The sequence below is a fragment of the Microcebus murinus genome, chromosome 12 (assembly GCF_040939455.1).
Source record: "Microcebus murinus isolate Inina chromosome 12, M.murinus_Inina_mat1.0, whole genome shotgun sequence".
Classification (NCBI taxonomy): Eukaryota; Metazoa; Chordata; class Mammalia; order Primates; family Cheirogaleidae; genus Microcebus; species Microcebus murinus.
In genome coordinates, this window is record NC_134115.1 from 28,902,563 (window position 1) to 28,925,224 (window position 22,662).

At 42.4% G+C, this 22,662-nt stretch overlaps 1 protein-coding gene across 5 annotated transcripts in view; it reads right to left on the reverse strand.

The window, feature by feature from the left end:
• The window catches only part of TJP2 (tight junction protein 2), a 92,724-nt gene that overhangs the window by 10,703 nt on the left and 59,359 nt on the right, over positions 1 to 22,662 (reverse strand). For all 5 annotated transcript variants that reach the window (XM_076008644.1, XM_012736856.3, XM_076008645.1 and 2 more), the window contains exons 4-17: positions 21,500 to 21,602; positions 19,099 to 19,747; positions 15,217 to 15,320; positions 14,441 to 14,594; positions 12,285 to 12,393; positions 12,045 to 12,178; positions 11,031 to 11,097; positions 10,306 to 10,456; positions 6,434 to 6,542; positions 5,149 to 5,359; positions 4,032 to 4,219; positions 2,844 to 2,939; positions 2,041 to 2,120; positions 1,241 to 1,451 (exon numbers count right to left, since the gene is read on the reverse strand). In XM_076008644.1, the coding sequence (XP_075864759.1) occupies positions 1,241 to 1,451; positions 2,041 to 2,120; positions 2,844 to 2,939; positions 4,032 to 4,219; positions 5,149 to 5,359; positions 6,434 to 6,542; positions 10,306 to 10,456; positions 11,031 to 11,097; positions 12,045 to 12,178; positions 12,285 to 12,393; positions 14,441 to 14,594; positions 15,217 to 15,320; positions 19,099 to 19,747; positions 21,500 to 21,602 (2,366 nt within the window). The remainder of the gene's footprint in view (positions 1 to 1,240; positions 1,452 to 2,040; positions 2,121 to 2,843; positions 2,940 to 4,031; positions 4,220 to 5,148; positions 5,360 to 6,433; positions 6,543 to 10,305; positions 10,457 to 11,030; positions 11,098 to 12,044; positions 12,179 to 12,284; positions 12,394 to 14,440; positions 14,595 to 15,216; positions 15,321 to 19,098; positions 19,748 to 21,499; positions 21,603 to 22,662) is intronic.

The following is a 22,662-nucleotide window of genomic DNA, read 5'->3' on the forward strand; positions in this document are numbered from 1 at the left end:
ACTCATCTATGGGAAACAGGATTTTCTTTCTGTGCAAAAGGGAAAAAGAAACAACACTGCACCTAGCAAGACCACGTGCAACAAAAAGCTGGACTCCAAATTGTTGGGCTCATCAAACCAGTGCTATTATTCTCATTTATTAATTTATAAAAATGTCATAAATTTAAAAGCATAAAAAGCCCATAAAATATTAATTCTGTCTGAAGGTTCTACTGCTCAAATGTAAAGACCACAGTTCTGGCTACAACACACAGCATCAAGCCACAACCTGGCTGAGCTAACATTATCCTGAGGATATCATATCCATGCAGTCACCTCACGTTACTCCTGCAAACTAACGCACTGCAGGACCAAAAAACTGATGCAACCCTTTTAAACTCTTATTATACCATATTCACAGAACTAGTCATTTACACAGGGAGTGCACACATTCAATTACGAAAATGTGTCACATTCTTAGACCATTTTCCTTTCATGAGTAAGTAATAGCAGCAATGAGTCTTCATTTCAGGAACTTTAAAAAAATATTCCACTATGGAAAACTTTAAACATATACAAAAGTAGGAAACATTTTAGTGAACTCCCATGTACCCATCAACTGGCTTCAACAACTCTTAAGTCTCGGCCAGTCCCGTCTTATCAGTACCCCCATCTGCTCCCCGCACCACAGATTATTCAGGCAAATTCCAGGCGTCACATTAGGCATCTACAAATATTGATTTAGTATGTATTGCTAAAGATGAAGCTTCTTTTTAAAAAAACATAATCATAATATTATTACTGCACCTAAAAAACAGCAGTCATAATTAAATCGTACAATATCCAGAGTGCTCAAGTTTCTATTTGGGGGACATTTATTAATAAGGAAACCAAGTTCCTATCACTTTGTAAGTTAGTGCATGCATGTGATAAGTAGAGAACAATAACACAATCTACAGAGAGATGTGGGTGCTGGGCCAGGTTCAATCACTAGCCTTGCAATGCCATATAAAAATCTGAACCTCATCAAAATTATTACCATGTCATGGATCTTTTAGCTCATTTTCAAATAGTCAAAACTGCAAAGTTCAATCAATGCACAAATGGGTCTAACATACCCAATTTATAGGATTAACTATGTTTCAAGGAGTTGTGAACAGAGTTTCAAATTCTCTATTCAGATTATTTTCTTACTTCTTCCATGCTGCCATTCCCTATTTTCATTTCTGAGCAAAGAGACTACATTTTCAGTTTCACTTACCCGTGAAAAGATGTGTGCACGTTTTTTTAAGTTTGTTGGCTTGATCAAACAACTTTCGAGAACTTTTGTTTGATGCTGGATTCAACCTCTGCCTCATGGTTTTGACACCTTGTCTAGAGTCTGGGTTGAAAAAAATCACAATCGGGAACCACTGGGTATAATTCAAGAGGTCCACAGCTTTCGGAGTTACATCCAGTAGTGCATGCTTGTCCTGTCACAAATGGGGAAAGGCCCATAAGCGGGGATATAAAGTAATACGGCATCAAAGACTTGGTTTTAGTAAGTAAAGGCGACATCAGATAAATCTTATAAATTTAAATCAAACAGCAGAAATATTTCCTTCCACATTATGTCTACTTCAATATTATCAATCTGATAGAACTGCTGATAAAATGAATTAACTGACTATTTGGTATCATGCTGAAAACTCGGAAAAAAACAAAACTGGGCTGGGCACAGTGGCTCATGTCTGTAGTCCCCGCTACGGGAGGCTGAGGCAGGAGGATTGGTTGAGCCCAGGAGTTTGAGGTTACTGTGAGCTAGGCTGACGCCACGGCACTCTACCCGGGGAGACAGAGTGAGATTCTGTCTCAAAAAACAAACCAATCTCCCCAAAACCAAGATGTACTACCGCAGAACAGTGACTGGTGCTCACACAGTGAAATAGCTTGCATTTACATTAATTTTATCATTAACATTTTAATGATTATTAAAATACAGATTTTACTCTCTAAAAGTGAATACAGCAAACCATTATCTAAATCTTTCTGACCACATGGACCTCAGATGAACTTTCTCACCTGTTCAATAATTTGCCTCACAGTATTTAACCGAACCACTCCACTGGATTTCTCGGATCCTGCGTCTTTTGGTTCTGTTTCTGCAAAAGCAAAAACAGGGGCTAAATAATTGTTTAGAAAAGAGTGACAACCAAATGCTCCAACCTAGCATCAGCAATGATAGGACACCTGACATTAGGTGTCTTCTAATGAGATGCTTAACTGAACTCTAACCATGAAGCCAGTCCAACAAGGATCATTCTATGAGACAACTGGCTTGGATTCTTCAAAATATCAACATCATAAAAAAATTTAGAGAAAAGGAAGAGACTACAAAAACATAAAAAATCATAAAAATCAAATGTCATGCGTGGTCCTTGGTTGTATCCTGAATTTTTTTTAAAGCTATGAAGGACATAATTGGGACAATTGAGGAAATTTAAAAGGTACTAAATAACACTGTATCAGCAATGAAATTGTATCACAATTTCTTGGCTGTGATCATGATACTATGGTTGTGTAGGAAAATGTCCTTGTTCTTAGGAGAGTCACGTAAGTATAAGGGGAAAGGTGTTATATCGGCTACTTAAACTTTCAAAGGATTCAGCAGAAATTTTTCCAAGAGTGTGTGCCTGTGTGTGCATGTCTCTCTACAGGCAGGAGTGGAGGAGAGAAAGTGCACGGGGCAAAATGTTAACAACCGGTGACACCAAGTGAAGGGGTATGTGGATGTTCATTATTCTTTCAACTTCTTTGTATGTTAGAAATTTTCAAAATAAAAATTTGGGGAGAAGAAAGAAAGAAAAAAACACTGACAGACTTACTAGCAGTTTGATATAAGTCAGGTAACTCATTCGCCAACTTTTCCATTGCTATATCTGCTATGGGGCCGAATAAGACCACAGGTCTCTTGAAACCAGCTGAAATGAGACAAGAAAGACCATCAAAACACATACACTTGCCTCGCTGTTAAGATAAGCAGCAAATGTACTGTTCAGGCTTTTGATAATAACATAACTAAATGAAAGAAACTGTGTATTCTCCTACCCCAAATCCAGCCCAGCTCTTTCGCTTCACTATTTTTACTTTTTTTTTTTTTTTGAGACAGAGTTTTGCTCTGTAGCCCAGGCTCGGGTGCAGTGGCATCATCATGGCTCACTGTAACCTCAAACTCCAGGGCTCAAATGATCCTCCTGCTTCAGCCTCCTGAGTAGCTGGGACTACAGACGTGTTTCCACCACATCCGGCTAATTTTTCTATTTTTTGTAGGGTTGGGGTCTCTCTGTGTTGCTCAGGCTGGTCTTAAACTCTTGGCTTCGGCTGGGTGTGATGGCTCACACCTGTAATCCTAACACTCTGGGAGGCTGAGGTGGGAGGATTGCTGAAGGTCAGGCGTTCAAAACCAGCCTGAGCAAGACCCTGTCTCTACTAAAAATAGAAAGAAATTAATTGGCCAACTAAAAAATATATATATAGAAAAAATTAGCCAGGCATAGTGGCGCATGCCTGCACTCCCAACTACCCAGGAGGCTGAGATAGAAGGATCACTTGAGCCCAGGAGTTTGAGGTTGCTGTGAGCTAGGCTGACGCCACAGCACTCTAGCCCGGGCAACACAGTGAGACTCTGTCTCCAAAAAAAAAAAACTCTTGGCCTCAAGTGATCCTCCCGCCTCAGCCTCCCAAAGTGCTCAGATTACAGGTGTGAGCCAGGGCACCTGGCCTATCCTTACCATTTTTAAAGACAAACTTTGCTATTAGTAATATGAAGAAATTTTTGAATGGTGGCACTAAAAATGTTTTTTAGATTGTGGAAATATGCCTCCATTTATGAGTTTGAACAGCTCCCTTTCTGTAAGTTGGGTTCCTTATTAGAATACGATTTCAATTCTATAACCTGGCTTTGGCACAAGTGCTGTAACTAAGTTAGAACTTGACAATTATGGTCTGAAAATAACAGTAAACTGCCTCAGAGCCCAGTCAGATCCTTTCCCGGCCGCACGCCGCTTCCTCACCTTCTCGCAGCAAGACCCTCTCGTAAGCGGGGAACTTGGTGCTAACGGACACGGCGGCCGTGAGGTCTTCCCGACTCTTCCTCAGGTTCTTCTTCACCCCGGACCTCTGGCCACGCATTCTCCAGAAATCTGCCCTGTCCCCAGCATTGTCTCTCTGGGCGTTCTGAACACTCGCCATTTGTTCCGCTCTGAGAGAAGAGACCACAGAAAGTAAGTCTCTAAAGCCAGAAATCACAGCAGATGTGTACCTCGTTCACCAAATCGAGTCAATTGGACTGTGAACTCAGGTTAGAGAAGCATTTGGCAATGACAATGAAGAAGTTTCAGACGGAAGCAGAAAAAGGCCAGCGGTAGCTCAGTAATTAATGAACATGCTAAAGGTGGCTCATTCTTTTTTTTTTTTTTTTGAGACAGAGTCTCGCTTTGTTGCCCAGGCTAGAGTGAGTGCCGTGGCGTCAGCCTAGCTCACAGCAACCTCAAACTCCTGGGCTCAAACGATCCTCCTGCCTCAGCCTCCCGAGTAGCTGGGACTACAGGCATGTGCCACCATGCCTGGCTAATTTTTTCTATATATATTAGTTGGCCGATTAATTTCTTTCTATTTATAGCAGAGACGGGGTCTCGCTCTTGCTCAGGCTGGTTTCGAACTCCTGACCTCCAGCAAGCCGCCCACCTCGACCTCCCATGGGTGGCTCATCCTGACACGCAGGTATACAGCAAACACGCCTGCTAAAACACAACAGGTATCTGTTCTAGGTTCCCACGCTATCAGCAACCAGCAAGCGTTCACTGGGGTACATGAGCCTCCCCGAGGAACGGGCAGGAGACAGGGGTGACTCTGAAAGCTGTGCTAGTGTGCGACAGCCACCCTGCATCTCCCGCGCAGGCTACGCGAGGCGGCGACGCTCTTGGGAAATCACTAAAACACAGCCAGCGCGTGACGCCCCGCACAGCAAACTGGCCGGTGGCTATTTGCAGTTCAGGCCACTCCCCACGAACAAGAAGTAGATCGTGACAGACAATAAAGTAGTCACGCAGGGCTTCCTTTGGGGGAGGTTCTGTTGTTTTCCGCAGGGGGAGGGATTAAGGGGTGCACGGGAAGTGCCATCTCAGATACCTGCTTTTGTTGGGGATTAAGCCTTTCTCCAACTCGTTTCCGATCCTCACAGCCAGCCAGTGGCCCAGCTTGCCGTCGTACAGCGTGTCCACCACCCGGAAGACCTCGCCCCTGGTGAAGGCCAGGCTTTGCGGAGTCTCCTTCTCACATTCAAAGTGGCTTCTTATGAAAAACGAATCCCCTCTGCCACAAGCCAGTATGTCTCTATACACTGAAAGACAAAGGCACTGCTTGCTGCACTCGGCTCAGCTAAAGACACAGCGATCAGCTCCTCCTATGTCTGCCCAACCCCTCCAGCTCCTGTCCAGGCAGCGCGCAGGCCCCAGTGGAGTCACAGCTCCAACACCCAACCGTGAGCTGCTGCAACGGTTAATTTTATGCATCAACTTGACTGGGCCAGGAAACGCCCAGATATTGGGTCAAATATTATTCTTGGTGTTTCTGTGAGGGTGTTCTGGGATGAGATTAACATTTAAACAGGGGGACTGAGCAAAGCAGACTGCCCTCCCCAGTGCGGGTGGGCCGCAGTCGATCAGTTGAAGGGGTGACGCGAACAAAAAGCAGCAACTCTCTCAAGTAAGAGAGAACCACCACTCTTCCTGCCTGGTGGCCTATGGACAGAGACATCAGCTTTTCCCTGCTCTTATACTACAGCTACACCATTGGCTTCCCTGGTTCTCAGGCCTTCGGACTCGAACTAAATCATCGGCTCTCCTGGGTCTCCACCCCACCGATCCAGCCTGCAGATCTTGGCACTTGCCAGCCTCCCTAGTTATGGGAGTTGATTCCTTATAATAAATCCCTTTGCCTTCTATTGATTCTAGTATCTCCTATAGGCTCTGTTTCTCTGGAGAACCCTGACTGATACAGTTGCCAATCGATCTCTGCAGCAGACAGAACAAGGCCCGGGAGGTGAAGCAACCTGTCGGACAGGTAAGGGTTAATGTGGGCACCAGCAGCAGTCCTGGCCTTTTGCATCTATGACAGGGAAGCTCAACAATGCCTACAGGCGGAAATTAAGGAGGCATCATGGTTCAGAAAAGCAATTTTATTCCAAATTGACACAACTAGCGAAATTATTCCAGGAGGTGCACAGAAAACATTTTTATGGAAAGTTAAATGGCACCTAAATTTTTTCCAAACACCTGTGACCCAGGGATTAGGTGTCAAGATCCATTTCTTTTTTTTTAAAACCCAGATTTGTCTATTGTGGTCCCAAGACACCTCGGTCACCCTTCCCCTACCCACTTCCTCCCACCTAAACTAAATGACCAAAGTTGCTCACCATCAGCTCGGCTCTGAGCTAAAATGGTCACCATTTCACCTTTGGGGATTTCTAACAGGTAGAGAACGGCGTCCTCCCGAACCAGCCCTCTGAAATCCTGTGTGTTCACCTGATAGGAGGGAAAAACAGAAAAAGAAAAATCCAAAAGAAGTTTATAGTAAGGGGCCACCTGAGAGTTTTGTTTGTTTTCATCCGGGCCTGCCCAGAGCAAAACGATGATGTAAAGAAGTCCTTATAGTATCTCTGTTCAAGCCCTTCCACTCAGCACTTTGCTATGGGCTTCGGCTGTGTGGGCGTCACTCCACCTTCCTGCCTCCCCACACTGCCAACCACCTCTTAGGGACAAGCCATTGAAGCAAGGACTCATCACCAGATCAGATTAGAACTTCTTGTGGTTGTTTCTGTCTCCCTCTCTTCCTTGAGTTTCCCAAGGAAAATAAGGATTCTGATCAAGTCTATCTTTCTCCTATACCTTCTATCACCTAAAAGGTGTTTAACATGTATTTATTTATAAACTTGAAAGTTGTTTATAAAATTAAGGAGTATTAGCCTTATGTGGTAGACTTCTAGTTTAATACAGAGCCTTATATTAAATATATTTAAACTTCTGATCCACACATATTTCTGGCAAGGAGCCCACAACATCTATTCCCCTATGATTGAATATAGGACACTGTAAATAGCTTTTGGAATATGAGATAAAAAGCAAATAAAACTGAAATGCATCACAAAGACAAAGACATTTTGAAATCATAATTCTATACCTTTAAAACTATTTTAAAATTGAATTACAAATAAGCAAAATGCAAAAGTTATTTTAAAGTACCCGACATTTTAATAATATATTATAGAAAAGAAAAGAAGACATAGAATTCCTATAAAATATTTTCTTCGGTCATTGAGAACTATAGAATCCTTTTAATCATAAGAGTAATGCTTTATTATGTAAAAAAAAAAAAAAAAAGCTATTACTAGTCAAGCCTTAATTAAAGCCAAAATCCAAAATTTTTGATTAAGTAAAAGTAGGCATTAGACTGAACCTTATTTGGTGCTTCTAAAATAAAGCGATTTGCTAAAGCAATCAAGTTAACTTTTCCTTTGAAACGATATCTACATTTAAGGGTACTGTCATTCCTACCTCTCAGTCCCTCGGAGACAGAGATTAGGGACTGCACTTTGATGTCTAATCCTTTCTCATGCCATTTGTTTATCTACAACTGTATCTATATATGGCCACATGGATGTTTTTGCATGTACTGTACATGCTTATATTTATATGTTTATTTAAATAACACAGGGCCACAGGGGTGGGGGAGGACCTTGGACGTCCCTTTGTCCGTCTCTGTGACCATGTGAGACTGCCCTTTGTTCAAGCCAACTACTGTAACAGTCAAAATTAAACACATGCGGTAGCTACACTTGAAAAACCACATGGTTAATGATCAAACCTTAGGTTTTCCCCTCCTTTTTTCCCATCCCCTAAAAGTTACTGAAAGAAATGACAACCCTGCCAAATATATAATAAACAAAAAGACAGTCAAACCAAGCAGGAATAAACAAAAGCACATGGATCTCTCTCACTGACAAGGCACACACTCCACCACAGCACAGCACATACGTGCTTTTAGTTCCATACGTGAGGGTGTCACCTTTACAAAACACAGAGTCGTGCTTAAAAATCTCCCAACAGAAACATGTGATTAGCATCTGTACATGGCCCACTTCATATATTCAATTTGGCTATGAAAAGGAACACTGAAACAAATTAAAGTGAAAAAAAAAAAAAAAAAAGCCAGGGCAGTACTTTTATACTCAAGGTTAGATTATACAGTCTTTTCCAATAAATATCCTCTTTCATTAGCTATTTAGTAGTCTCCAGGGTCTAGCCGTGTCTGCTGCGAGCCTGGAGAGGATTCTGTATCAGCCTCAGCTTGCAATTGTGTAGAAGCTTCTCTGTCCTGGTAGGCAAACTCAGTCCTTTTCAAACCTTTGGAGAACTGAAGACTCCCTTTGTAGTCAACAGAAAATTTATTCGCACCCAAGAACAAGGACCACCTATTGCCTGACCTCCATACAGGATTACTGCAAAAGCAGCTAGTTCCCACACTTTCTGCCTTGTTGCCAGGGTGATAACGGGAAACACAACACTTTCATAAGTATAAGTGCTGAGTCCCATGACTTTTTACCCATTGGAGCCATTCTCCCTATCTTCGATGACTACTTAACAGAGAGGTCTGACAGCTGAGCCCTTAGGCGAAGTCACTACTTTTCTTCATGAAAATTTAGAAAATCTTTTATCCCCCTGTGACACAAAAATATCTCATTCCTGAACCGTTATGAGCAAAAGCTCCAAGTTTCAAGCTGGCATCCTATGGCCTCACACTAGTTATGAAAAATGTCCTTTCTTCTTCGTTAGCGTATTTTCCCAAGAGTAAATCGGTATTAGCAGGCACTGGGATGGGATTTTGATCCCTAGCATATGGTGAGAGGTGTTTCCCAGGACCATGCGGTACCAGGATGTTCACTCAGGTACACTCAGTCTTCTAGGATCCTGACCAGAGCCAAGGAGGGTATAGGATTTCACTGGAAAGCTTTCACAAGGTTCATGATGAAGGTTTGTCCTTCATTTGCTCCAGAAATGAAATCTGAACTACCGCAATGAGGCCAAGCGCCAAGAAGGAAGGAGATCGCCTCTTTCTGTACTTTGCTCTCTGCTTCCTTGCAAATTCTGCAACTTTTTCCTCTCATCTCCTCGGAGCCTAGAAACTCTTACCAGACCCTTTAGTTTATCACATATGGACGTTTCACTAAAGTGAACAAGGAAAAAACTCATATATAAAAACTTCAAGTTTATAGAAGCAGAAATTCCAATAACGACAATTCCCTGGGATTGTATATTTTTGTAGTAGTAAGATACTTGATACTCTTGAAATTTATTCTAAAGTTAACGAAGAATGCATATATATATATATATCATAAAATATCAAAGTTATCACTTTTTAATGCTTTAATACCAATAGATTTTACAAACATATAGTAACTTTAAAAGTACCAATATTTGATTAATCAGGAATTCCCTTTTCTGGACAATTTTAGATGTAAATGACATTGAGGGGCATGGGCAATATACGTAACCTTAACACTTGTACCCCCATAATATGCTAAAATAAAAAAAAATAAAATAAGCACACACATATATCTGTAAGAGGTTGAAAAGGTTAAAAAAAAATAACACTGAGCGGCAGCTATTTGTTATCTCCCAATAAGAAAAAAGAATGGACATCGCCCTTCTTGCTCTGTGCCAGGGACTCCGGTAGGTGCCTTGTGCTATCTCCTCTAATCTTCCCAGGGTCCCTGCGAGGTGCGTATTCTTATCCCTGTTGATCAGGGACAGAAACCCGAGTCTCAGGGTGAGCCAGGGTCAGAGAACTAATGAGAGGCTGGGACAGGATTCAAATCACACAGGCCGATGCCAACACCCACCTTTGTTCAGTTATAGGGCACTGCCCTAAGAGGGACACCAGGCAGAGGGAACGCAATGAAAAACCGAAAATTAGAAAGATCTTACTTGTAGGCCCTTAGTTAGAGTCAATTTTTTTCTTTTTTGTTGTTGTTAACCAAACCCATAAAAATCTCGACAAGAGTTTTAAACACTATAAATTTCCACAGACACAGGGATGAGTTTTGGGTCCCAGGACTGAGAAGACAGGAGCGCCCACACCAGGAACACAGGGACCTCAACGCTGGCCATCAGCACACCTGCAGCTGGTCTATTTCTACACACTGGACCGCTTCCTCCTCCCTTACGAAAGAACACTGGAAAAGCCCACTCTTTCCAATTAATTCCAAAACCAGAGCTAGGCTTTTCTTACCTTCAGAATCTGGTCTCCTTCTTGAAGGCCTTCCTGCTCCGCCGAGGTCCCCTCTTGAATGCCAGCGACAAATATCCCGACGTCATTGCCGCCGGCCAAACGGAGTCCCACACTGTCCCCCTTCTTGAACTTCACCATTTTGGTATTAGGGCTGTGCAACAGATTCAGTTTCAGGAAGAAAAGATGGGAGACGCTTTTTAAGGAAAGCCTGCTGGCTCCACACAGCTCTTGTCAAATAAAGACACAGCCTGGGTCCAAGGAAGCAGGATCCTAACCCAGGAGGGTGCTGCTCTTGAACACCACTCGACCAGGGTTATTTTTCATGCTTCGTCAGTTGCAGAGCGTTGTGCCTCTCCCTCCCCCACAGGCTGGGACCATCACATCCCTGCAGTCACTCCTGGGCACCACAGTCTAGCAACACTTTACCTACTTGGGAGTTGTTTATCTGGCAAATACAAATATTCAGAATAACTTTCTGGAAAAGTAGCCAGATAGACAAGCAGACGACATTAACATCACAGAGTTTGCCCACTTCCACATTTTGCTTTCCCTACAAATGTTTCCTCTTTCTCATAAACACTAGCAACAGGGGTTGGTTAAAGGTGGCTGATAACGTGCAAAGTCACCATCTGTAGGTTAAAAAACACCATTCTTCTGGATTTCGGTTAAGGAGACAAAGCGGGGCATGAGAAGAAAGGGGGGAAAAGAGAGAAAGAAATACATACCCATATATTGCTTCATCTTCAGGACTAGGACGAAGAAAAGTTCTCGGGGCTGCTTTTGGTGGAGGAGCTGTGGATTAAAACACATCTCCTATTATCAAACTGGAGTAGCAGGAGTTTGTTTCTAAATATAAAGATCAATAAAATCCACAAAAAATGTAACTCTATATCATATGCTACATATACATATATATCATCACAAACAAAAAGTCCCTCAAGTGAAGTTTAACTCTGAGGCACTGGCAGATGCCAATGATGTGCGAGAAATGAACCTCTAAAACACAGGATACACAATCACAGGCACAAGAGAATAATAGCACTTTTTATAACTTAAAAATCATAATAATGGTATCATTTCCCTGTAAATATTTATGCATATAAAATTATGATAACTGTAGAGTAGCAGGGGCAGGGATGGATGAGATTGGAATTGAGGATGAGAGAAAAAAAGACTTCAGCTTATCAAATATGACAAAATGTGACCACTTTTGATGGCATATAGAAAAGGCTCTTATTTTTATTTATTTATTTTATTTTTTGAGAGAGTCTCGCTTTGTTGCCCAGGCTAGAGTGAGTGCTGTGGCATCAGCCTAGCTCACAGCAACCTCAAACTCCTGGGCTCAAGCGATCCTCCTGCCTCAGCCTCCCGAGTAGCTGGAACTACAGGCATACACCACCATGCCCGGCTCATTTTTTCTATATATGTTAGTTGGTCAATTAATTTCTTTTTATTTATAGTAGAGACAGGGTCTCGCTCTTGCTCAGGCTGGTTTCAAACTCCTGACCTCAAGCAATCCGCCCGCCTCGGCTTCCCAGAGTGCTAGGATTACAAGCGTGAGCCACTGCGCCCGGCCTAGAAATGGCTTTTTTAATCTTTCCAATGTTCAGAGAGAAAAGGGCCCCTTCATATATGAGAAGGACTTTATATTTCTCTCTCTCCTTCCCGCCACCCTGTGGAATTAATAAGCACACACTTCTGAACACAACGGTTGCAACTAAGTGGTCTTAAAGCCTCACCTGGGGGTTCCTCTTGGTATCTGGGCTCCTTGTTAGTCTCTGTGACAACCGCAGCTGCAATATCCCCCGTGGACTTGAATGGAGTGGGCGTGGCGCCCATCCTGGACAGTCTGCTCGGCGTGTCCTCTCTTGAACTTAAGCACAGGTCGTGTGAATTGTCTCATGAGTCAACAGATTCACGAATACATAGGTGTGTACGCTCACAGTGACATGTGCAAGGAAAAACAGACATCCTCTTACCTGGGCCTTTCCTTCAGCTTCTCATTGGAGGAATGATAGTCATAATCGGAATGCTGCTGGCGCCTCTCCTCCGGAGAAAATGATCGGTTTGACTCTATTTCCGAGATATCTGGTTTCAAACATAAGAAAAGACTTTCTAATCAAATATTTAAGACATGTATCAGAAATTATAGTGTTTTCTGGGTAGGAAACGTGTGGAATGGAAGAGAGGCAGACAGTAAATGTGCTATCAGTCTAACAGTCTTCCCCTGGGGGGAAAAACCTGATTGTTTTAAGGGAAAGGCATTAATTAATAAAGAGGAAGCCAAATTCAGAATTGCGTATTTCTCTTTTATCCAACTTTCCATCAAAGCTGCTACTGAAGAGCTGAAATTCAATTACTGGATTGTAGACATATACGTTCACTCTTACCGAACAGATTAGTGCTTCTCAAACATTAAGGTACATACAAATCTCCCAGGGATCTTGTTAAGATGCAGTCCTTGTGGGGTAGGGCCTGAGGTTCTGCACCTCTATCAAGCTCCCAGAAGACCCTCATGCTGCTAGGCGCTGAGGACCACACTTTGAGTAGCAAGGAAATAAACTATAAACCCCTAGCATGCTGAGTCTATTTCCATGCTTCTTTTATTTTCCTGCACTGCACCCATAGCAGTGACTGACTTCTGATACACTGAAAACTAAAGTGAGTTTTAAGGTTTTATATATAAATTCTTTAAAAAAAAAAAATCAACAAAAGCCTATTTTACAACTTGAGAACTTAATGTTTTCTAAACTCTTTTGCACAAAAGCAACAGAATAGTAGGATATATTATGACTACTTATTTTTATTGGCAATTTTTACAATATTAAAATGTTATCTTACCTGTAATTCATACTAAAGTAATGAATACTGGTCTTCAAAGAGGGGTGGCACAGATTGCTAATTATTATTACTTTTTTTTATTTCAGCATATTATGGGGGTACAAATGTTAAGGTTATGTATATTGCCCATGCCTCCCCCACCCTTGACTCAGAGCTTCAAGCATGTGAAATGTTGCACATCTCACTCATTGTGTTTGTATATACCAGGAGTCCTCAAACTACAGCCCTCGGGCCACATGCGGTTGTTTTGCCCGTTTGTTTTTTTTTTTTGTTTTTTTTTTTTTGAGACAGAGTCTCACTTTGTTGCCCAGGCTACAGTGAGTGCCGTGGCGTCAGCCTGGCTCACAGCAACCTCAAACTCCTGGGCTCAAACAATCCTACTGCCTCAGCCTCCCAAGTAGCTGGGACTACAGGCATGCGCCACCATGCCCGGCTAATTTTTTCTATACATGTTAGTTGGCCAATTAATTTCTTCCTATTTATAGTAGAGACGGGTCTCACTCTTGCTCAGGTTAGTTTCAAACTCCTGGACTCAAAAAAATGATCCGCCCGCCTCGGCCTCCCAGAGAGCTAGGATTACAGGCATGAGCCACCACGCCTGGCCTGCCTGTTTGTTATTTTACTTCAAAATAAGATATGTGCAGTGTGCGTAAGAATTTGTTCATAGTTTTTTTTTAAACTACAGTCCAGCCCTCCAATGGTCTGAGGGAACGTGAACTGGCTCCCTGTTTTATATACTATATACCCATCCCCTTCTCCCCCCTCACCTGCCCGACACCCCATAAATGTTATTCCTAAGTGGACATATAAATATGTCCACTTAGGTGTGGCAGATCACTAATTATTAATAATGAATACCACAACATTAGCCATTTCGATTCTATTATAATGTCTATCTTTTTTAGCTGTTGTACAAACTGTCTTCTCTTTGTTGGAAATACTAATAAGCCACTTTTCAGAAACCACACAACTGAGTACAAGAATGAGCAATTAGCAAATGTATAAATGATATGGTTAGTTCACATTTTGCTAACAGGTTTTGCTTTTAGAGGCCTAATTAAGTGTCCTCTGGGAGTTCATAAATGCACCAGAATTTCATACTGGAAACCTAATTTCAACAGACCCTTTAATAAGCAAATAACAACCAAACACTGATCTTTTGGGATTAAAGTTTAAAAGGGAGGCTTTCATTGGAAATTTAACTTCCCACTGGATGGCTATGCTAAATAGAGATAAGAATACACAAGTAACAGCTTTCTTTACCCCCAGCCAAGCTCACAGCCTCTTCTTTTACCTTCTATTTCCGAGTCACTGTCGTTTAATGACGGGATATTGATGAGGGTCTGCTTGCTGTCTCTCAACACCACTAGCTGCAGTTTTCCTCTTGACTTTTCTATCAATTTCCGAGCATCCATTAAAGACATGTTCTCTGTTACAGTTCCATTGATCTGCATTTATGAAGAATGGTAATGTTATATGTAATACGACTACTCACAGCAAAGCAGAAAATTCATATTTTCTCTGTCTAAAAATATAAAGGTTTTGCTCAGATATTCAAGACATGTGCTTTAGGATGATGAAATAAAAATGAATTATCCTTTAAATTAAATATAATCCTGCTTGCCTGGATCCCAAATACAGGTATAAGTTACTCTGCTAATTTATTTAACGTCCAAGCTCAAGACGATGGTTTGGTTTACTACTGGAACGTGTTTCCTGCCCGGAGAGGTTTACAAGAACTATTAAATATTCAGCATTCATATACCACCAATTCTCCTTCTCACCTTTCCTTAGTTTAGGGAATAGGAACCTAAACCCTAAATAAACAGGGAAGAAGAAAGTAGTCATGGAGTTTGTGTTTTTGTTTGTTTGTTTTAAATGACATTAAAGTATTATAAACCTCCAAGTCTGGTTTCCCTAATAAAAATGATGTCACTATGCTCTCTTCCGGCCTCTGCATTACTACTGATGTCATCACAACTGAGTGTCACCGTATTAGGACTTGAACGTGGAAAGGCCGGCTGTGAACGCCAGCATGCACACTGCTGTTCTCTACCCTCATCTGCCCACCTTGAGAATTATGTCCCCTTCGTGAAGGTTGCCGTCTTTAGTTGCCAGGCCTGTTCTGGTCATTTCCTTTATGAAGATTTGGCTCCCAAGCCGGAGACCATACTCTAGGAGAAAAACACAGAAACATACACATACGTCATCAAGTTGTTCAGAAAACTTAGTCTAATTTTCAGGGCTATTTAAAAATATTCATAAAAAATTAATTTTGTGTATTGGACATTCTGTAAGATAACTAGCCTGGACTCTTCAAAAAAAAGTCCATGCCATAAAAAATAAAAGAGGTGGGAAGATTATTCTAGATTAAGAGACAAAAACCAAACACAATGCATAAACCTTCATTAGATCCTTGATCCACTGAGGGAATGGAGAAAGGAGAGAGGGTTACAGTACTTTGGGGCAATCCGAAAATGACCTATACTATTTTAAAGTGATATTCATGTTAATTTTGTTAAGGTGATAATGGCATTATGGCAATGTAGGAAAATGTTCTTATCCTTGGGAGGTACCTGCTGAAACATTCACAGGTAATGGCTGAGTTGCCTGCAACTAACTTTCAAGTGGTTCCAAAAAACCCTCTGAGAGAGATAAGGTGGGTGGGAGGGAAGGGAAGGGGAAAAAGGGAGGAGGAAGAAAAAGAAAGCAAATGTGACATAATGTTAACTGGTAAAACTAGGGGAAGGCTATATGGGTATTTGCTATAAAATTAACTTTTCAAATAACATGTTGGGGAGGAAAAGACTTTTAGCACATCTTAATAGGAATCTTCTGCTGACAGGGAGGTTGCCCACAGGCAGGCACTGCAAATATTATATAGTATAATCTATGGCAGCTCAGATTGTGTGGGCTTTGGCACAGAAAGAAATTCAGAGTGTGAAGAAAAGGGTAAAGAAGTCAGGCACAGCAATTAGTAAAGCATTTAATAAAAACCAGCATAGCTTTGGGGTCTAAGGACTTTGAATTGATAACAAAAGAAAAAATACTGTATTTACTAAGTATGTATATTTTTAAAGACTTTCAATGCTGTTCAGGCTATTCAGATTTTACTTATTAAACCTGTAAAATTATATATTTTAAGAATCAATTTTGGTTATTTTAGGAAGCTACCACACAACCTAGCAGGTTTTAAAAGAGGCACATTTAAATTTTTTTTATTATTATTCTGACTGAAAAACCTTTTAATTATGAAACAAAGTAACTTTCTATAGCACCGGAAAGGTGTGAAGTAGATTTAAAGATAAGATTTAAATGACTCACACACAGTAAACCTGTCAGCACCAGATCTTACCACAAGGACTCAAAGTGTTGAGGCCCATCCCCCACCCCTTTAGGAAGCTGACAGTCAAGAAAGGCCTAAGGGAAAGACTGTCCCTACCTTCATGGACGAGGACCCTCTGCTGGTCAGATGGCCCCAGACAAGCTTAACCGATAACTTCTTTCTGGTATTATCAACAATTCCTCTATCCTCTTAAAAACTGCACTCTTATTATAAAGTCTGAAAATAGACTTATTGGTGCATATATAGGCATTCCTTAAATTAAGAAAAATAAATCGGCTGACCAGCTTTAAAGACATCTATAAGCAAGGCAATGTGGTGCCCAAATGTAGGTCTTGCCTACTGTCAGATTTCTTTAAAGATTAATTCTTACGCAACCCTAGCCAGTGATAGCTAAGTTATTGCATAATCTTAGCAAAAGGTGGCAAAAAATTTTCTTATAAAAAGTGGAAAAAAAAATTTTTTTTAATGATTTACAAGTCTGGGGAAGAAAATGGCCAAGAAAGAGTAAAATGCTATATCGCAAAAAAGTATAGTCCTTTTTCTCCCTGATTTACTAAGACCAGTCATGACTTAGTCTCTTAGGACAGATAATGTCTTCTTAAATTGTGGGTTGCAATCCATTAAATTGTGGGTCTTAAGATCAATTTAGTGGCCAGGTGTTACAGTTCATGTCTGTAATCCCAGCACTTTGGGAGGCTGAGGTGGGAGAATTATTGGAGGCCAGGAGTTCAAGACCAGCCTTGGCAATACAGTGAGACCCCCATCTCCATACAAAATTGAAAAAATTAGCTGGGCACAGTGGCTCGTGCCTATAGTCTTAGGAGGCTGAGGAAGGAGGCTTGCTTGAACTTAGAAGTTGGAGGCTGTAATAAGCTATGATTACCCTGCTGTACTCCAGCCTGGGCAACAGAGCTGAGACACCATCTCAAAATAAAATAAAATAAAAAATAAAATAAAATAAAAATCAAATTAGTAAGTAGCAACTAGCCAGTTTCAAATGTAATAAAATGTAATATAATGGAACTTCTCAGACTGCATCACACAGCAGAATAAGCACTGTTCCATGAAATTTCTGTTCAAATTTTTGATATGCAGGTATATCCATGACTGTCTACAGATGTGGTTCTTTCTGTGATAGGAGGGGGAAGGGAAGGAAGAGAGACATCTGAAAAGCAGAGCCTTAGGTAACTCAAGAATCCAGGGTGGGTGTCCAATCAAATGGGTGTTAGACCCTTCTGAAGGGGATCTCAGGCCAAATTATCTTTCTTGAAACTTCTCTGCAATCCACCTTTCAACCTGGACGCAAGATGGTTCTTACTCTGCAATTCTTAGGGGTGAATGAATGACTATCTCATTATAAATAGTTATAAAGATTCTGTGAAATCCTTACACCACCTAAGATGCACACTCCTTGGAGATAATGCAACCTCAACTCTCACCTTTACTCTCTTGGACTGGATTCCAGGAATCTCATTACTCACATCCCTGCAACATTCTTCAGTTATTACAACAAGCACCTAGTTAACATAACTCAACTTCTCATGAAAAACTAAGGAAAGCAAACCCCTCTCATCTGACAGGCTATTAAAATGCAAATCCCAAACCTCAAAAGCAAGGAGTCTTTCACTCTGCATTCTCAAGGGCTCTTTATTTTTTTTCTCTTAGAAGAGGAACAATTAAAGAACAAAAGGAGATGAAAGATGGTATATGTTAACAAGGAATTTTAAAAGTCAGAAGACAAGAACTGATCCTAAAAGTGTCTCAACACTAGGCTCAAAAGCCCTGTTCATTCACCTGGTTTCCTATCACCTATTTCCAGGGAAAATAGTGTTTGAGTTCTAGCTTCACCATTTACTTACTGGCTTCAAGACATGGGCAAGTTGCTTCCCCAGTCGAGTTTCAGAAGCCTCACCTATAAACTGCAGGTGTTACTAGCTTCTCTAGCTGCAGGAGTTTAGTGAATCTTGGATATGATCAAGTGTGTGTGCAACATGGTATGGGCAGACTAGGCCAGAGCCTGCCCCATCTGTGGGTATGTACCACAAACCCCTCTGTACCATGGTATTCCTCAGCTGTGAATCAGAAACAAAGCCTCCTACCACACAGGGTTCTTGTGAGGACTAAATAATGGAATATTTATTCAGCACAGCCTCTGGCATAGAGCAGAAACTCAAAGGAGACTAGCCACAGTACTGTCCTCTATTGCGGTTTCTCCAACTTGAGATGTCTCAAGGTCACCAGGACAGCTTATTAACACACAGATTCCAGGGTCCCACCCCATGGCTTCTGACCCAGTGGGGCTGGGCTGGGGCCTGAGAATCTGCATCTCCAATGCTGCTTTGAGAACCATTGGCTTGGTAGTTCAAAGCCAAAAAGCTAGGGAACCTGGCTCTGCCACTGATGGCACAAGTTTGTGCAAGTCAGTGAACTTTCTGTGCCTTAGTTTCATTGTCTATAAAATGACGCTATAAGAGTAACTCCACTCCCTCAGGATATGGTTATGAGTATTAAATAAAGTAACAGGTATCGGGCACGTCGGTCAATGCCGGCACATGTTAAGTGCTATGTCGTCACGGTGCTTTTCTTACGGCACCAAGCATGCCTACCTTCATTCGCTTTGCTTTTCGTCAGAAGGACCCCGATGGGCCTGTCCGGGTCCTGCTGGCCCGCGTGCCCTGGCCGCCCCCTGGGCTCGGGGCTGGGGCTGCGGGAGCGCAGGTGCTCGCGGCTGCGGGCCACCGGGTACCGGGCGTCGTGCTGGGCTCTGCGGCCGTAGTCCGCCGACGGGCTGTAGGCGCGCTCGTAGTCGGGGTCGTAGGCCTGGCCATAGTCCCGGTCGATGCTCCGGCCGCGGCTGCGCTCCCGGTGCTGGCGTGGCGCAAAGTCGTGGTCCAGGCCGCGCTCCAGGCTGCGGCCGCGGCTGCGGTCCCGGGCGCGCTCGTAGTCGTGGTCCAGGCCGCGCTCCAGGCTGCGGCCGCGGCTGCGGTCTCGTGCGCGCTCGTAGTCGTGGTCCAGGCCGCGCTCCAGGCTGCGGCCGCGGCTGCGGTCCCGGCTCCGCGCCCGCTCGTGGGGACGCCCTCGCTCCGGGCTGTCCTCCCAGCTGTGGCTGCGCCCCCCGTGGCTCCTCTCGCTGTACCCACTGCGGAAGCTTCTGCCGTCAAACTCGTCCATCACCTCAAAAGCCCGGTCGTCGTGATTGAGCGCAGGGCTGCCATGCAGCGGGGCCACCTGCACCTTCCGGGGCCTCTTGACCACCTGCAGTCAAAACAAACGCAATGCGGACACGGGACAATCACAACTGAATGTAGGGAACGCAGTGGCCAAGAGCCCCGGTTCCAGCAAAACTGCGTGTCCCTGCCCACTCACGAAGGTTCAGGTTCCTCGTCAGGAAAACAGAGACAATAAACACCTCGGAGGGTTAGAAAAAAATAAGACTCCGACTGCGAAGCTTGAATTAAACTACTACTAATAATACCTCCAAAATCTGCTTCTACTCAAGTTTGAAAAGCCTCAGAGGCCTAAATCACTATTATAAAATTCAAATGAAAATCTACAAAGTGTGACATTCTATATATAACTGCCTAGAGGGGAGGGTGGATGAAGAGAAGTTGATTAATGGATACAAATGTATAGCTTGACAGAAGAAATAAGACCCAGTGTTAGATAGATCCATAGGGTGACTATAGTTTACAACAATCTGTTGTGCATTCCAAAATGGCCAGAAGAGAACAATTTGAATGTTTCTAGCATTAAAAAAAAGACAAACATTTAAGGTGATGAATATCCCTAGTACACTGATTTCATCTTTACAAATTACATGAATTAAATTATCACACATATCCCAAAACTATGTATGTCTATCATGCATCAATTTAAAAATTGTAAAAAAACCAAGAAAATGGCATTAAAAAAGTGGGGGTGGTGTGGGGGAGGGGCAGGGGGAAAGAGAATCTTCTAGATTATAAGGGACTAACAAGACAATGATCAAATGCATTGAGTGAATTTTGGATCCTGGATGGGGAAGAAAAAAAGTCTATCAATGACATCTTTCAACATGAACTGGACATCAGATGAAACCGTAGAACTATTATTTTCTTAGACAGGATAATATTACAGTTATGTAGATGAACGTCCTTATTCTTAGGAGATGCAGGCTAAAGCAAGTAGGATCAAACTGTCATGTCTGACTTTCCTTCAAATGGTTTGCCAAAACTACATATTAAGTGTTTATAAAATACATAGTGACCAGGTAAAGATGGCAGGATATTAACACTTTGGAAGATACATAAATCTTTATATTACCCTGATCTTTCAACTTTTCTTTTCGCTTGAATATTTTCATAATACAAAGTTGAAAAAAAATTAAATACCATATATACCCGGTACAAACCCCCTAGCATTGCCCTTAACATACTTTATTATAATTCTCGCTTTATGTGTCCACCTGCCCAGCTGGAGTGAACACTCCTTGCAGGACACACTGGCCCAGGGGGCCTAGGGGCATCTGGCTCATAGTTGATTCTCAGCTAGTGTTTGCTGAATGAATGAATGAATGAATGAATGAATGAATGAATGAATGAATGAATGAATGAATGCAACAGACTGCCACTGTCCTCTAAGACACTCTTAGTCTATGAAGATAAAACAGATCTTGTTTATGCCTTTACAAATGAGTTTTTAAGCTGAAATTCTTCTTTCCAAATTAATACTGTTTTACCAGTGTTCTGAATCTAGCCAATTCTCTTAGGGAATAATCGTCTCACCTGGTTCATAAGGCAAATTCACTCAGATTAGAGCATCATTGTCCGTAGGAGGACTTGAGGCAAGGCAGGGAGGATAACATACATACATACGTCTTCACATCCTCCAAAAGCAATGAGGATCCAAGAAGTAGCGGTCCCTACGTTATGTGATTTTTGTCAAATTCTCAAAAGCAAATGGCAATTTTCTTCTGGGCATAAAAACAAAACGCTACCGAGGCAAGGTGAAAGCAAACACAGAACTTACGATGGCCGCGACCTTCCCACTTTTTCTCAGCTGCTGAACTGCAAATGAATGGAGCACGTCCTCCATGGGGGTGCCATTCACCATGACCACTCTGTCATTTTCTCTGTAAGCAAGAAATGAAAATGGGTTGTGAAAAAAACTTCTCTCTGTTCATTATAAATCAATTTATTTAGGATCAAACAGAAGCAGCAAATCAACCTAAATGCTGACTCAAGGGCTCCATGTCTGATGGCTCCCAAGGCTCAGTCAACTTGGTCTGAGCTCTTCCTAGGAAAGGCCCTGGGAGCCACACAGCTCCATTTTGAGAGTGTCGAATACAGAGCGTCCACCTGCGGAGAAAGACGCCTGCCCTCCCCAAGCCACGGGGTCATCCCAGGAGGCACTCAATGGTGACAAGGTCTAGACAGCAAAAGGAATTTCTGTTACCAGTCCCCTGTTCCCTGGGCTGTATTAGTGGGCTTCAGAAAGTCCACAAACACTCCCTCAAAGTAGGTATATATCTATTTGTGCTTTTGGGGAGGAAAAGAGGGCAAGAGCTTGCCTCAGATTCTTAAAGAAATGTTGAGGTCAGAGAATCCTAACTATCACTTCAGCTTATCCCAAAAATTACTTGAAAATTTTCACTGCTTCATACGAAAGACTACTAACTTTGATAGGACTATAGAGGCCTTCAATGGCAGCAGAACCCAAACTTTTGAGCTATCTGGCCAATGCAGCCGTACAGCTCACTTTTGATTCTGCCCTGAGAAGTTACCCTGTGGGAATCAGGCAAGCATCTTTTAAAACAGCATTATCAGCCGGGCGGGCGTGGTGGCTCAGGCCGGTCATGGTGGCTCACGCCTGTAACCCTAGCACTCTGGGAGGCCGAGGCGGGAGGCTCGCTCAAGGTCAGGAGTTCGAGACTAGCCTGAGCAAGAGCGAGACCACGTCTCTACTAAAAATAGAAAAAACTTAATTGGACAACTAAAAATATATAGAAAAATTTAGCCAGGCATGGTGGCACATGCCTGTAGTCCCAGCTACTTGGGAGGCTGAGGCAGGAGGATTGCTTGAGCCCAGGAGTTTGAGGTTGCTGATGCCACAGCACTCTAGCCCAGGCAACAAAGTGAGACTGACTCTGTCTCAAAAAAATAAATAAATAAATAAAAAAAGATATTATACCG